This window comes from Vulpes lagopus, chromosome 3, assembly GCF_018345385.1.
Source record: "Vulpes lagopus strain Blue_001 chromosome 3, ASM1834538v1, whole genome shotgun sequence".
Classification (NCBI taxonomy): Eukaryota; Metazoa; Chordata; class Mammalia; order Carnivora; family Canidae; genus Vulpes; species Vulpes lagopus.
The window spans coordinates 110,547,226-110,562,802 of NC_054826.1; the positions used below are offsets into that span (position 1 = coordinate 110,547,226).

A 15,577-nucleotide genomic window follows, 5' to 3' on the forward strand; every position below is an offset into this window, starting at 1 on the left:
CTAGGAACAGAGACACACTCTGTTGCTTGCTCAAGGAAGTTGCTGAAGGGGTGTAGAAAAACTCTCCCAAAAAAAGGGGGCAAGGTGCTCCCAGAAATCAAGGAAGCCACTCTTTCCTCATAATATAATGGCTTTCCTTTAAGCAGTTCTTAATGCATTCACATTCTCTACTTGTTTCCTTCACATAGTGGAACATCCACTAGATGAATAGCTCCACGCTTGGCACAGAGGACAACAGTGGAGAACAAGAGTCAGGTATGCTCCTCTCATGGAACTTACATTCTAGTAACTAAACAAATACACACAAAATTTTTTAGACTTTTGAAATATCAAGGGAATAAGTATGGACTCTACCAAAAAAAAAAAAAAATGTAGATCTTCGGTCAGGAATTAGTGATGGAAGCCCTCACTAAAGAGGTGACTTACCAGCTTACATCTGAAAGATGAGTAAGGGCCAGCCATATAAAGAGAAGAGATTTCAAGCAATGAGAACAGCAGTTGCAAAGGCCCTGAGGCAGAAATATAATTGGCTGGATCAGGGAACTGAAAAGAGAGGACACTTGACTGGAGGGTAGGCAGCAAGGTGAAAAATGACGGAATAAAGTTGGGCAGATTAATAAGGTCTTGATATTGCAAGACCTTGGAGACCATGGCAAAAATTTGGATTTTATTTACATACAATGGGAAGCCTTTGCAAGTTTTTTTTTTTTTTTTTCCCCTCAAGTTTGGCCCATTGTTGCTGCTCCAGTCCCAAGTCTTCCTTATACCTTTTCTGTTCTGCTCCTCCTAGCCAACTAGTAACTGCTTTCTGTGTCTCTTAGAATTCCCAGCAGAGATTATCCGGTTGGCTCAGTTTACCTTTTAAAGTCAAGTCACAAATCCTAACCACTGGCCACCCTATGAATAGATTGGCTAGTTGCAGATAGGGTATAATCTGTGATTTAGCCAGGTGTGCTCCGGGGCAAGTTCATGTCCAATTCATGGTCAAGTCTGTAAGACTGGACAATGCAGCAATGATACAAGCTCTTAGAGAAGCATTCCTTTTTCCCCTTTTGTTTTTTAAAAAAGATTTATTTAGTTTAGAGAGAGAGTAAGCACAAGTGGGGGGGCAGAGGGAGAGGGAGAATCTCAAGCAGGCTCCCCACTGAGCTCAAAGACTGACTCGGGCCTCCATCCCAGGACCCTGAGATCATGACCTGAGCCAAAATCAAGAGCTAGACACTCAACTGATTGCGTCACCCAGGTGCCCCTCTTGGAGAAGTATTTCTAAAGATAAGAGTCAAGAAACTAGTACTTCACTGGATGCCTAACTTATTAAACGTCTAAAAATACACATCAGGGATCCCTGGGTGGCGCAGTGGTTTGGCGCTTGCCTTTGGCCCAGGGCGTGATCCTGGAGACCCGGGATCGAATCCCACATCAGGCTCCCGGTGCATGGAGCCTGCTTCTCCCTCTGCCTATGTCTCTGCCTCTCTCTCTCTCTCTCTCTGTGACTATCATAAATAAATAAAAAATTAAAAAAAAAATTTAAAAAAAAAAATAAATAAAAATAAAAATACACATCAGATTGTATGTATTGTGCTTACGGTCCAAATTCAACATCCCTAACATGCCTGTGATGCTACATCCTTTGGTTCTAGCTTTCCCTTAAGACTCACCTGATGCTACTTTCTCTTTCACTCTGAGCTCCAGCTTTGCTGTTTTTTGTGGGACAGGGGTTGGGGTGGGGGTGGAGTGTCTCCCCAGTCCCAGGGCCTTTGCACCTGCTGCTCTTTTCCCGTGTACACGTCCCTCTTTTTGCTTGGCTAACTCTAACTCTTCCTTTAGGCAGACCTCCTCCTTGAGCCTCCATCAAAATTAGAGCCCCCTGTTTATATTTCCTGGCAAACGGAGCTACACCTGGGACAGAACATGAGGATCTTAGTAACGGAGCAAGAGATTTGAGAAGTGTGACCAGCATAACTTAGGGAGTGGCTTTTTCAAAAATTTTTTTTTTTTTTAAAGATTTTATTTATTTTTTCATGAGAGACACACACACAGAGAGGCAGAGACACAGGCAGAGGGAGAGGCAGGCTCCATGCAGGGAGCCCGATGCGGGACTCGATCCTGGACTCCAGGATCATGCCCTGAGCCGAAGGCAGACACTCAACTGCTGAGCCACCCAGGCATCCCTTTTTCGTATGCTTCGGAGCCAGGCAGACATGGGGTTGCATACCTGCTTTGCTGGGTCTTGGCAAGTTTCAACATCTAGCCAGTGGGTTGAACAATAGTACCTACCTCAAAAGTGAGGATTAAATGAAACAAAATAAGTGAAGTTCACAGCATGCAGAGTGGGGGCCCAGTGACCATGAATACTCTTCACAGGGATTTGAATGACAAGGGTTGGCCGGATCCTGGCTGCAAACTGCGAGTGGTAATATTAATATTTATTTGATGCCAGCCAGCTAGGTCCAGCTGAGCAGGCTTCAAGCAAAAACCCTCTGAGGCCGCAGAGGCCGCACGTGCCAAGCCTTGCAGGGAGCAGACCTAGACGGTGCGGGCCGTGGGAGGGGCAGGCAGGGGGTCCCTCCTGGGGGGGTCAGGTGCCTACTTCTCTCCTCCTGCTCTCTGGTCTTTGATACTTTGTCCAGAGCAGGCGTCTACCTAATGAAGCCCCTGGGATTTTTCTGTCCATCCCCATCTGCTTCCTGAGATGCCCTGTTTTTTTGAGAAAGTCTTGGTTCAGATTTGCACGAACCAGGGTGGCAGGGTGGGGGTGGGAGTTACACTTTGTTCCACCCCGTAGGATTCATCACCTGCTTGCTCATGTCTCAGCTCTTTCCCTCTCCAAGGGTGCCTGGAGCCCCGATTCCCAAAGCGAGGGATGAGACATTGGGGCCTGACACACATCTGTGGTGTCAGAGGCGCGGGTCCCCAGGTGAGAAAGCTACTCACTTCCCGTGCTCCTTGGATCCTTCGGATGAAGCCGGGGGAAGCGTCTCCTCTGGTGCAGAGTGTCTTTAACGTCTCCCTGACACGTTGGTTGCATCCTCTTTACAAAAATCAGGCAGCAGCGGCGAGAAGACGGCATGATTGTTTTGTTTTTATTGTATTTATTTTCCCAGGTGCCACTCGCTTGTGGCAAGCGATTCCAGTTTTCCTTTTAAAGTGGTGACATCAAGTTCACTATCAAATACGCTTATTGAAGTAAGAAACGACGACAGTCAATTGAAAGAAAAACGTCAGACAGATAATTGCCGATGTGGCATGTGCCTATGACAAACTTCACGGGGGTCGTGGTGCTGCGGTGACAGGTCTGGAAAATGCTGGAAGATGAGGAAGTTACTCAAATCAGGGAGCCGAGGCTGCGTATGTCAGTGCCAGTCCTCCTCATTAGCGCCTAGCCTAAGACATGTTCTTTTTGAGCCTGTGTCATCGCTTGCCAAAATGGGGAGAGGAATTCCTACCACATACGGGCTTGTTTTAAGGATTCGAGGAGGTAACTTGATGTACGTGAGTGTGATTTGCACGCAATGACTCTTAAGTGTTAAATGAAATGAATGGGTGTGCGTTTGCGCTCTGCAGGCAAAGTGACTGCGTGGGGTGAGCAAGTGTCTCACTCCCTGGGGGCTTCCAGTCTCTGGTGGGGATGAAGTCTGGGCGAGTCATGTAACCCCTTTTGCCTCAGTCTTTTCCTTGGAAACTAGGGGATTATCCTGAGAGGATGTGTACAGTTCTAGAACACAGCCTGGCACCTGGCAATGCTAGGTAAGTGTGAGCTCTCAGCATCCTACCGTGCCCTCTGCGGTAACTGGAGCCCTAGGTGGGGGTGCTCTCTGGAAGTGTGAATCGGGAGGCACGGGCCAAACAAACAAGCCGTGCTTTTTGGTATGGAATAGTCAAAATATTCAAATGTCCTTCCACTCCCCACCCCCACTTCCCCTGCACCTTTGAAGCCCACTCTTTCTACCCCCTCAACAGTTCCCATTTGGCTTCTGTCTTCCTGCAGTAATGCTTGCTGTGGACCGGGCTGTGCCTCCCAACCCCACCCCACCCCAAAGTCACATGCTGAATCCCTACCCCTTGTTGTGATAGTTTTATAGATGGGGTGTTTGGGAGGTCAATGGGAGTAGATGAAGCCAAGAGGGTGGGGCCTCTGCGCTGGGATTGGTGGCTTCCCAAAAAGGACAGATAGTGAGAGAGACAGAAACAGAGACAGAGAGACAGAGACAGATAGAGAGCGGGAGCACTGCCCTCCTCTGGTCGTAGGAAGACAGTGAGAAGGTGCAAGCCAGGAGAAAGCCCTCCCTGCAAGTGCCTTGAACCGTGGAAAGTTGAACCAGGCAAAATGACCCACCATGACCACCAGGCTGAATGCAAACAGGCTCATGAAGCCATAGGCCCTAACCGACCGATGGGCTACTTACAGCCAACCTAAGATTACCAAGGACGGGGAATCCCACCTGCCCCATACCCCTTCCCTCTGCCTCGTAAGTGTGGCTCCTCGCCACGGCCTCACGGCAGGCAGGCTCTCCTCTGCTGTCCTGCCCGCTGATCCCTTGCAGTGTATTCAATAAACTCTTGCCTCTTGTTCTGCCTCGGGTGAAGTCTTCCCTGGCTTGCACCACCAGCCCCTACCCATCAGGACACCCGCACCCTCACGGAGAACCAAATGGGCTGGCACGCTCCCTGCTCTTGGACTTCCTAGACTCCAGAATGGTGAGAAATAAATGTCTCTGGTTTCAGCCACCCTGTCTACGGTGTTTTGTCATAGCAGCCCAAGCTGACTAAGATCATGCTCACTCTGCTTAGAACACCTCCCAAAAATAAAACTATATATATCGATTATTTACAACATGCTGCTCATTTTACATGTGGCAGTTTATTTGAGCCTCACAACTCCATTTTACATTGGAGTTCCATTTTACATTGGTTCCATTTTACAGATGAGGGGATCAAGGCTTGAAGATTAGATGGACTTGCCCCAGGTCCTAGAGCTACTGGGTGCCAGAGCCAGATTTTTTTTTTTTTAAGATTTTATTTATTTGAAAGACAAAGTGAGTGAGAGAGAGAGAGAGAGAGAGAGAGAGAGAGAGAGCACACATGAGCAGGGGCAGAGGCAGAGGGAGAAGCAGACTCCCTACTGAGAAGGGAGCCCGATGTGGGGCTCGATCCCAGGACTCTGGGATCATGCCCTGACTGAAGGCAGATGCTTAACCAACTCAACCACCCAGGTTCCCCCAGAGCCAAATTTTTTAACACATGCTTGCCCCCAGCTAGACCCCAGAGATTCAGGTGAGGGACACACCGACTCTGACATTGGTGGGGACACTTTGCTAGTTTCAAGGGGTGATGGGGTGTCCGGGAAAGCCTCCTGGTGGTTAGAGTGTGATGAGCAAAACTCAGCTTCCAACACACAGGTGAGCTAGTTCCGTAGCAGGCAGCGAGTCTGTGCAGGAAGAAGCCGGAAGAAACAAAACACCCCCAGCTTGGTTGGTTACAACAAGGCAAAACCTTTAATAACATGAGTGCTTATTACATTAGCTGCTTCGGGGCTCTGACATCTTTGATTTCTGGTCATGTTTTTCTAACACGTAAAGGTGAATGCCTCCCTCAGGGCCACCTGGGCGGTTGGTGTCCCGAGGATTTGTGTGAGTGGGCAATGGGGACAATGCACGCGCCTGGGGAATCGGGGATCCCCCCCAGCCACCACCCATGACTTTGAGTAAAGTCCTCTTCCAAGGAGGGAAGAATGTGCAGGTCCTTCCAGTAAAGAAGGAAGAGAGGAGAACATCTGGCACAGATACACAGAGAGAGAAATGACATCGTGGGGTTGGCTTGAAAAGTCTGGGAGGAACCAGAGGTGGAGAGGTATGGAGGGGTGGGGGGGTTAGGACCCGAGGGCCAGGGGCCGAGTGTGGGAGAGGGCTGAGTCCATTTGGTTTCATTCTTTGTAAAAAGTAATACCATCACGAAGACCATGCCATGCAACCTCAAAACCGCCTCTGTACCCTGCCCCCCGACGCTGTGCTGGGGTGGAGGCCAGAGGGCAGAGGTCAAGTTCAGACGGGCGTGGTGCGCCTGTTGGCTGGATTATTATGCAGCGACTCTTTGAACTCTTTGGGCGTGGAATTGTGGAACTGTAGAAAAGCGTGGTCCCGGTCGGAATTGAGGAGGGTCCCCATGGTGATCTTTGAGGGGTCCCGGGAGAGGGTGAACATGGAGATGTCAGTGGAAGGGATGGTGTGGAAGCCTTTGCTGATGGGGGACAGGTCTCGGGATCTGGGCTCCGTGGAGCGGGAACTTGACCGCCTCCGGAATCTATACCTGTAGGGTGGAAGGCGAGCAAAGGTAGATTTCTTCAGGAGCTCCGAGTGGGATTTGGCACGTAACTGCTGATGTTTTTCTATATAGATGTGCACGGCAACGACTCCCACAATTTCTGCGATGATGAAAGAGAAGGCCCCGAAATAAAAGGACCAGCCATAGGAGTAGCTTTTTTTGGAGTCACGCTGCCCAGGGTCTCCAGCATTGGCTGATATATAAACTATGATGCCGATGATGTTGCTTAACCCTAGGAGAAGGGAAGAGAAAAAGACATCTTTTATACACCTCTGAGGGAACTGTCTCTTTGAGCCTTGAAAGATTTGTAGAAGATCAGGAACAGGAAGACAGGAGAATGGATTTATCACCAGGAAACCCAACCCATTTGGGTTTTCTTGGCCATTTCTTGCATGGTCTCACCCATTTTTTGAATGGTCTGTTCCTTGGGAAATGAGGAATTCTTCTCCTCGCTCCCAGGTGGCCTGGTTCAGCTACAGAATATACCCTATTCCTACAGCAGGTGTGGGGGAGCTCAGGATGCATGTGTTTTCTCTTACAAGCCATTCATTCCATCAAAACCTAATCGTTGGGGGCACCTGGGTGGCTCAGTCAGTTGAGTGTCTGCCTTCGGTTTGGGTCACGATCCCAGGGTCCTGGGATGGAGTCTCGTGCTCTGGCTCCCTGCTCAGTGTGGAGTCCACTTCTCCCTCTTCTCCTTCCCCCTACTCATGCTCTCAGTCTTTCTCTCTCTCTCTCAAATAAATAAATAAAATCTTAAAAAAAAAACCCTACTCTTTGGCAATTAATCACGAGGATGGTAAAATGAAGGGAGATACAGGTCCTTGCCTTTGAGTTGCTCGCCGTTAGTAGGAGAGACTGACACATAAATGTAATTAGAGCAAAATACAGTAAGGGCTCTATCAGAGACACATATAAAATATCTCGGGAGCAAAGGGAGATGGAACAGGTAAGCTACTGGGGTTTGAAGACAAGGTGACATTGGCTAGGGTTGCGCTGGGAGATGCAAGAAGAGATGGAGAATGGCCTGCTAGGGTTTTCGCGTGGCTGATGAGGAGGTTGGTGGCATCTTGAGCTAAAGTAAGAGGCAGCAGAGAGAACAGGTTTAGAGAAGGGGAAAGATGTGAATAATGGAGCTGGACGTGCTTATGGCGAGTCTAAATGCAGCTGTCTGGTGGACACAGGTGGGTCTGCCCCTGCAGTCTGGGGAACTAATGAACCCGAGGGGAAAGGACAGTAGCTTCCTAAAGCTTTTTATCTGCAGAGGATAAGATAAGGCTTAAGATTAGCCGCCGTTTGGGAATTGGGGAGCATGCAGCTGCAGTCCCAAGTGGGCAGGGTCCCCAGATCTAGCGTCCCTCAAGTGCCAGTGGAGAGGGATGGAAGGAGACACTTGGAGGTGAATTGATTCTCTAGGGAGTGGTAAGAAAGCAATAGAACCTGAGAGCCCAGGGGCTGTGATTATCCCTAACCACCTTTCTCACATTATGCTTTTTTAAAGATTTCATTTATTTATTTATTGAGAAAGAGTGAGCGGAGGGAGGAGAGGGGTGAAGAGAGAGAGGGAGAGAGAGAATCTGGAGCAGGAGTCTTGCTGAGCCCAGTGCCCGACACGGGGCTCGATCTCATGACCCTGAGATCATGACCTGAGCCAAAGGCAAGAGTCGGATGCTTCACCAACTGCGCCACCCAGGTGCCCCATCTTTCTCACATAACTATTCCAAAGGTGGAATGTCTCTTTTTGTCTCTTCTTCAAGGGCCTCATCTAGGCCTTGATACCAACAATGACTCAGGGAGGTTGGTATATCAGCTGGCACCTCCTTGTCTCCAAATTTAGGTGATGCTAAATGGAGGCTGGCCCTCATTACAGTTCCTAGCACCAGCTGGTAAATAACCATATCCAGTGGCCGCCTGTGTTCCTCTTTCAGTCTTACTGCCCCATACTCTGCCCAGGGGTCCCCAAGATCTCTCCACAGTCCAGCAACTAAAGGGTTAAAGCCAGGCATTGCTGGGGATGCAGGACTCTGCTCCAGTGCTATTCTGACTGGCTGGTTGCACAGGCATTAAGGGGAGTTAGTATTTGAATATGATCTCTGGCCACTCTCCATCTAGGGCTTGCTTCCAGAAGGCAGGGTGGGGGCCTGCTTCTGCCTGTCTCCCCTTGGCTTATCCTGCGCAGGCGCCCAGCAGGTGGGCAGTGAGTTCTAGTCACTGAGCTATTTCTAAATATGGGGGCTAACACAGACAGCCCTGTGTCAGGCTGCAGGACCACAGGATAAAACACTGCTCCTCTTTCTGGAGTGTCAATTCGGCTGGAAGATTAGTAGGGAAGACACATTCTTTTATATTAAAATGAACACAGATATAATAAGGAGGAGAGAGCAGAATTCACATGAATTTTTAAGTGTAAATGGGAGACAGACTTCAAAGACATTTCAGCTCACTGAAGGCGGCTTCTAGCGATGCCCCTCAACTCCCCAGGGCCACGTTTTCTTTCTCCTCTGCCAGCAGCGAAATTTTGGTGGCAAAGTTTGGGAAGCCCCTAAAGGAAGTCTTTTTTTTTTTTTTTTTTAAGATTTTATTTATTTATTCACGAGAAACAGAGAGACGCAAAGACACAGGCAGAGAGAGGAGCAGGCTCCATGCAGGGAGCCTGACGTGGGACTTGATCCTGGGACTTGATCCTGGGTCTCCAGGATCACGCCCCGGGCCAAAGGGGCACTAAACCGCTGAGCCACCAGGGCTGCCCCCCTAAAGGAAGTCTTGATGAGGTGAGCGGAGGGGGAGCAATTCAAAGAGAGACTTAGATGTCAGACCACGTTAGAGGTGGCAGGGAGCCAAGTGAGTTGCCATTTATTTATAGGGCGCTTACCACGTGCCAGGCACTGTGCAAAGTCTTAATGGGCACCATCTCAATTATTGCAACAGACCTGCCATAAAAAAAGTTAACCCTCTTTCAAAGTTTATTTATTTTTTAGTGATCTCTACACCCAACGTAGGGCTCGAACTCACAACCCTGAGATCGAGATTCGCATGCCCTTCCAGCTGAGCCAGCCAAGTGCCCCCAACCCTCTTTTCTAGGTGGGGAAACTGACCACAGAGAAGATACATCACTTCCCACACTGACAGTGCTAGGAAATGGTAGAGGTGGGATTTGAACCCAGGACTGTCTCTTGGCCATGGTGGATTTAGATTTCAGTAATAGATTTTAGGAAGAATGAGATGTAGGTGAGCAATCACTTCCTCCCAGATGCCAGACTGCCAGCTCCATGAGCGCAGATCTAGGCTGGTCTCGTTCATTGCTATGGCCCCATGTCCTAGCCCAGACCCTGACCGTAGCAAGAGTGCAGTGCAGATTTACTGAATAAGTGAACTGAGTTGGCGTGAGAATTAAATAGTGCAATGTATCTACCAGCTGCTATGATGAAGTGAGCAGTTACTGTGTGCCAGGTGCTGTCCTAGGCCTTCTACATGTACCAACTCATGTCAGCCTCTTAACAGCTTCAAGGGGCTGGGCCATAATTACCCCTACTTTTCAGATAAGGAAACTAAGTCACAGAGAGGTTAAGAGACTTACTCAAGGTTACCCAGCTGGGGAGTAGTAGAGCCAAGATTTGTACCTTGCAGCCTGGCTTCAGAGCTCATGCTTTTCACCATTATGCATGGTGCTTGCCCTATACTAGGTGCTCAATAATGGTTCTTGACTGTTTGGCCCAAACCACAGATCCTTAGAACAGCTAGAATTAAAAGAGCCTTAGAGACTGTGGGATCTTCTGAAACTTTTATAGGTGGAAAAACCGAAGCTTTTTGAGGTTCCTTGGGGAGATGGGGAGTGTCTAGGAACAGACCCCAAGCTTCTGGTATCCCCTGAGGGCTTTCATGGCTGCCCCTCATGTTTTGCAGTTCTCATGTGTCTGATCCACCTACCATCTCTCAGAGCACCCCTTGTGAGAAAAAAGTTGCTGGTGACATGCTCCTTCCTGACAATCCCCTTGGGGGACAAAATAATGATCTCCTGTATGGGAAACCCGAATGTCAGCACAATGCATTATCCTCCAGGTCAGTCAGAGCCCAGGGGGTGTGGACGGGCCACCAGCGACTAAAAAGTGCCTCAAAGCCACACAAATCTGAGTTGGCCAATTGTTACCATCAGTCTGCACAGAGCATGGTCAGGGCCCACGGCCACCTTTGGGCTGACCACATCCCCATGGCAAGATGGCAGCTTTCTCCCTGGTCTGTTGCTGGAATTGCCCAGAGACTCAGAGATGGTTTCAGTCCAGCTTCTTTATTTCCCAGAAGGGGAAACAGTGGGGAAGGAATGGGGCAAGATCTTAGAGGGGCAGGGTCTGGGCCTCAGACTTTGGAACTATATTGTTTTGCTTTTCCAATACTAGAAAATAATATTGGGATGCCCCAGCTGGCTCAGTCTGAAGAGCCCTCGACTCTTGATCTTGGAGTTGTGAGTTTGAGCCCCACATTGGGTATAGAGATTAAAACAAACAAACAAACAAACTAACTAACTAAAAAAAAAAAAAGAAAAGAAAATAATACTGTGCTTCTTATGCTCAGACTCCTTTCAACAACAGCATGAAGTGGATACTATTATTAGTTCCCATTGTACAGTTGAAGAAACCAGAGTATAGGGAGTCAGAAAGGTTTTCAAGGTTCAACGGGTGAGTCAGAATTCACATCCAAAGGGTAAGCCCCTCTTACCCACCATTTTATTTTCTTTCCCACTGCTCTCATCCCAATAAGTAGTCAGCCAAGTTAGTCTCACTGGGCCAAGTTTGAAGGCCACCACCACAGTTGAGCCTCTTCACCCAACCCTGCCTTGTTCTTTGCTTCTCTAAAGCATTCATCCAGATGACACTGATTGAGGGGTGAGGGTGGAAAGGAATAGTAAAGAGATGGAAGGAGGGATGGAAATCTAGGGGGAAGAGAGGAACATGAGGCAGGAGGAGGAGGAAGTTCAGAGATGGAGGGAGGAGAGAAAAGGTAGAGCCTGGGACCCCTTTGTGAACTAAGACTGTCTCTCATCCCTCTTGCCACCTTCTGGTCAGGCCAGCTATTGATTATGGGGTCTTCCTGGAGAGCATCTGGGGCTGCTGGCTTTTTACCCTGTTCCCAGAGACGTCTCGAACAATATGAGGATTTGAGCCCTTGGAAAGCTGTGCCATGTCTCAAAGGGCCAGAGACATATGGAAATGTGCTCAAAAGAACAGAAAGCTGGGATCCCTGGGTGGCCCAGCGGTTTGGTGCCTGCCTTTGGCCCAGGGCACGATCCTGGAGACCCAGGATCGAATCCCACATTGGGCTCCTGGTGCATGGAGCCTGCTTCTCCCTCTGACTGTGTCTCTGCCTCTCTCTCTCTCTGTGTGTGACTATCATAAATAAATAAAAAAAATTAAAAAAAAAAAAGAACAGAAAGCTGACCCCCGTTAAAATATACTGAACAGTCTCTCGTAGACTACACATGCCCCCTGCCCCTTATATGCAAGCATAGACAGTTGACCCTTGAACGACAGAGGAGTTATGGGTATTGACCCCCACGCCCAGTAAAAAATCTGTGTTTAACTTTTGGTTTTCCAAAAACTTAACTACTAATTGCCTACTGTTGACTGGGAGCCTTACCAGACACAAACAGTCAATTAACACATACTTTGTATGTCGTATGTCTTCTATACTATATTCTCACAATAAAGTAAGCTAGAGCAAAGAAAATGTGCTAAGAAAATCGGAAGGAAGGGAAAATACATTTACATGACCATGTGTATTTGTTGAAAAAATCCATGTATAAGTGGACCCCCACAGTTCAAACCCGTGTTGTTCCAGGGTCAACTGTATTCACACTCTCTTACTAACCAGCCTCTCTCTGTGTCTCTGAGCTGACTCTGCCACTCTATCTCCTCTTGCCTTTCCATCATGCCACCCTAGCATGTCAGTATCTTTGGGTCTAATGGAAGTCTTTGACTCAAACACGGGTTGAATGTTTTCTAGCTCTTTCCCTGCACAGAATCCTAAATAGCATGGCATTGTCCTCATGGCCTGGGCTTGGGTTTGGTGTCTGTGAGGATCTCAGGACAGATGCTCACCTGCAGAGACGAAAAAGATGCCCGCGCTGAGGATGACGTTGTGTCTACTTCGGTGGAACTCGCTGGCTGCCACGCAGAGCCCCCCAAAGAAGAGCAGCGTGACGCTGAGGATGGGGAAGACACTGGAGGCCCTCACAGCCCCTGTGGAGAGAAGGGGAGAAGGTTCCATCTGTGTTCTGGCCAGCCCCAGGCTCCACCCACTCCAGGCATGGGGTGCCCAAGGGGAAAACAGCACATGAGCAGGAGAGAGCCTGCATCTGACGTGGGCGTGAGACCAGTATGGTAGCTCAGGGCCCTGTGCTGGAGGCTAATGCTCTACAGTCACCGTCCTGAAATTCTTAATCATTTTATCTTCAATGTGTGTGTGCGTGTGTGTTTAAGTAGGCTTCACACTCAGCGTGGAGCCCTATGCAGGGTTTGAACTCATGACCCTGAGATCTAGACTTGTGCTGAGATCGAAACAGTCAACTACACAGGTGCCCCCTGCATTATGTTTTATAAGTAAAGTCTGATGAGTCAATGGAGCATGCACGGGGTGGGGGAGGGGGGGGCTTGGAGCTTTGACCCTACCACCCGTCGTCTCTCCACCTGCCCACTCTCCCTTCTCCTTGCAATGGGACCTTAGCTACCCATTCTCCTGCCCCAACCAGTGATCACTGCCAGCTTTCATTCCTGGTAGGGGCTGAGCATGAACAAAGGAAGAATCAGGGTTAGGAGCAAGCTCCAGGCACCTGCAAAGCTATGCGTTTACCCCTTGAGTGTCTCTGTGCCCTCCAGGGGGAGTGTGACATTGAATAGCAGATAAAAGGTATCATAACAGATCAAGAAAGAAAGAATAGAAGAAAAAGCTTTTTTGCCTGTGTTTTGACTGAGGAGCCTGGGATTTTCATTTGCACTGGACCCTGCCAATTACGGTGCCAGTTCTGCATCCAGAGACTCCCATCAGATCACACGCTGTTCACCAAAATGCAGAACCTTTCCCAATATGCACCTACATTTGCATAGTACTGGGTCTGGCAATACTCAATATCCACCCAGTCACTGAGTGAACAAATGAATTTATTTATTCATTCAACAGTGAATGAATGCAGGCATTGTGCTGGGTCCTGGGGTACCAGTGGAAATGTGTAACAACCACAAGGGCACAGGTGCTACTGTTCAAGGTAGAGGCTGGTTGAGGGGCTGAAGCAACTCCTGGAGGCTCCTGAGTTAACTCTTCAGTTGCAGCATCATGGAGAGGTCCTAAGGTTCTGGGGGAGGGGTCCTATGGTGCGGATCCCCATATTCGCCCAACCAGTATATAAGGGTATTTCCTGGTATGTCCAGATCAGAATATACCAGTTGAATTAAATTCTGTGTTCATTGGTATACAAAAGAGTCCCTGGCCTCATGGGGCTCACAAGCCAGTTGAGTTGACGGGCAGGAACAGCTGCATAATTTGTAGGACTCAGTGCAAAACAAAAATGTAAGGTCTCTTGTTCCGAAATTATTAAAAATTTCAAAACAGGGACAGGAGAACATTGAACTCTGTGAGGGCTCTTGGAAGGGCGAGCTCTTGTGGCTGCAAGGGCTGTGTGAACCAGACTTGAGCTGGACCTGGCTGGGTCCGGGGTGGTAGGCTGGAGATGGTGGGAAGTTGTGGATACATTTCTAAGGTAAAGCCACCTGAATTGGCAGTGGATGGTGGATGACAAGAGCTGAGAACCACATCCATGTCTGTGCTCCGCCACTGAGCCCATGGTGACACCCAAAATGCCACTGGGCACGTGCAGGTATAGTGGGTGGCAGAAAGGGTTGCAAGTTCATTTTTGGCGTTAGACATTTCAAAGCCAAAAGTTCAAGGCTTTCAAGTCCTGTATTCATGGTGACCCAACTCCTTGTTTCTATTCCCTATTGCACGGAGGTGCTTATATGCCAACTGCCAACCTCTTTTTATAATGTTATGACTGTTAACTGCTTTAGCTAACAGGGTTGCCTGGGAGGGGAGATGGAGGAGTGGGGTGAGGGTCTGAGGGCACGCAGGGGTGATATTCTCTTAATGAGAAGAAAATGAAAGCGTCCTTTTGCTTGCTTAAAGATAGCCATCCCAAATCACCCAGTGTTGGCATCCGGGTAGACCCAGGGTCCTCCCCATCCTTCTGATAAAAGGGCCCCATCCTTCTGCTTCCATGGTGAAGTTTTGGGAAAGGCTGGACCTTCTGCTACCTTTAGTCCCTAGGTTGAGGGGTATCCCTGGGGAGGGGGGTCCTGGGGTCCTAGGTGGGCACATGAGCCCAACTGTGGACATAGCTTATTTATAACTTCTCAGCATTTACACATATGACCTATGGGTTTCCATTTGGACCCTCAGCCCAGGACCCCAGGATCCCACAAACATCAGGGGTTGATCTGCCTCCAGTGGTTTCAAATGAACTCAAATGTGAACAAACCTTTAAAGCGTTCGTTTACATTGTGTATTCACAGGAATCGCTCCAATATTCAATGTAATGAGTATAATTGATTTAAAAAGTAGCCAAAAAATCTTTTTAATTCCAAAGTATGATTAAAATATGATTATGCCCAAAGGAAACAATCTGAACATCTGAAGCTATTGAACTGGGTTGGTTATAAAAGCACAAATTTGAAATGTGTGGCTATAAGATGTGTGAAGGTGGCTGCAGTAACCCTGTGGCAACTGACTGGTGGCCAGAGCCCACTCTTTATCCCACAAATGAGATACATGGCTGCAGGTGCCTGCCTCAGGACATTTGCTGCTGCCATTTTCGCCAAGCCAGTGTGATCTACTCTGTTTATTTTAGCTCAGTGGACACATGGTAGCTTCAGAATAAAAAGGTTTTACTGTCTTACCCCCTCCGCCCTTCCCTTCCCTTCCTTGTCTTCCTTCGTCTACTGTTTCTTCTCTGCAAACCATCTGGGGTTAAGTTGAAGTCTTAGGGGTTGGGGGTGCAGCTTGTTTCATTGTAATTCTACCCGGAGCAGGCATTGGAGCAGGACCTGGCTAAGTCCAGTGCTACACCATGGAGAGTGTCTCGTCAATAGGATGGGCCAGTAAACCTTATGCTGTATGACAAAGCTGTAGCCTGCCCTGACAGCACTTGAGAATGAGGAAACAGCAGAAAAATCAATGTGCTGAATCCCAGTCCCACTACAGCATGGTCACCACA

The 15,577-nt window shown here is 48.6% G+C and overlaps 1 protein-coding gene across 1 annotated transcript in view; it reads right to left on the minus strand.

Annotated features, from left to right (window-relative positions):
• Nucleotides 1-5,472: 5,472 nt before the first annotated feature.
• Nucleotides 5,473-15,577, minus strand: part of CACNG3 (calcium voltage-gated channel auxiliary subunit gamma 3) — an 85,503-nt gene continuing 75,398 nt past the window's right edge. The window contains exons 3-4 of the mRNA XM_041749715.1: nt 12,414-12,554; nt 5,473-6,553 (exon numbers count right to left, since the gene is read on the minus strand). Of these exons, the coding sequence (XP_041605649.1) occupies nt 6,042-6,553; nt 12,414-12,554 (653 nt within the window). The 3' untranslated portion in view covers nt 5,473-6,041. The remainder of the gene's footprint in view (nt 6,554-12,413; nt 12,555-15,577) is intronic.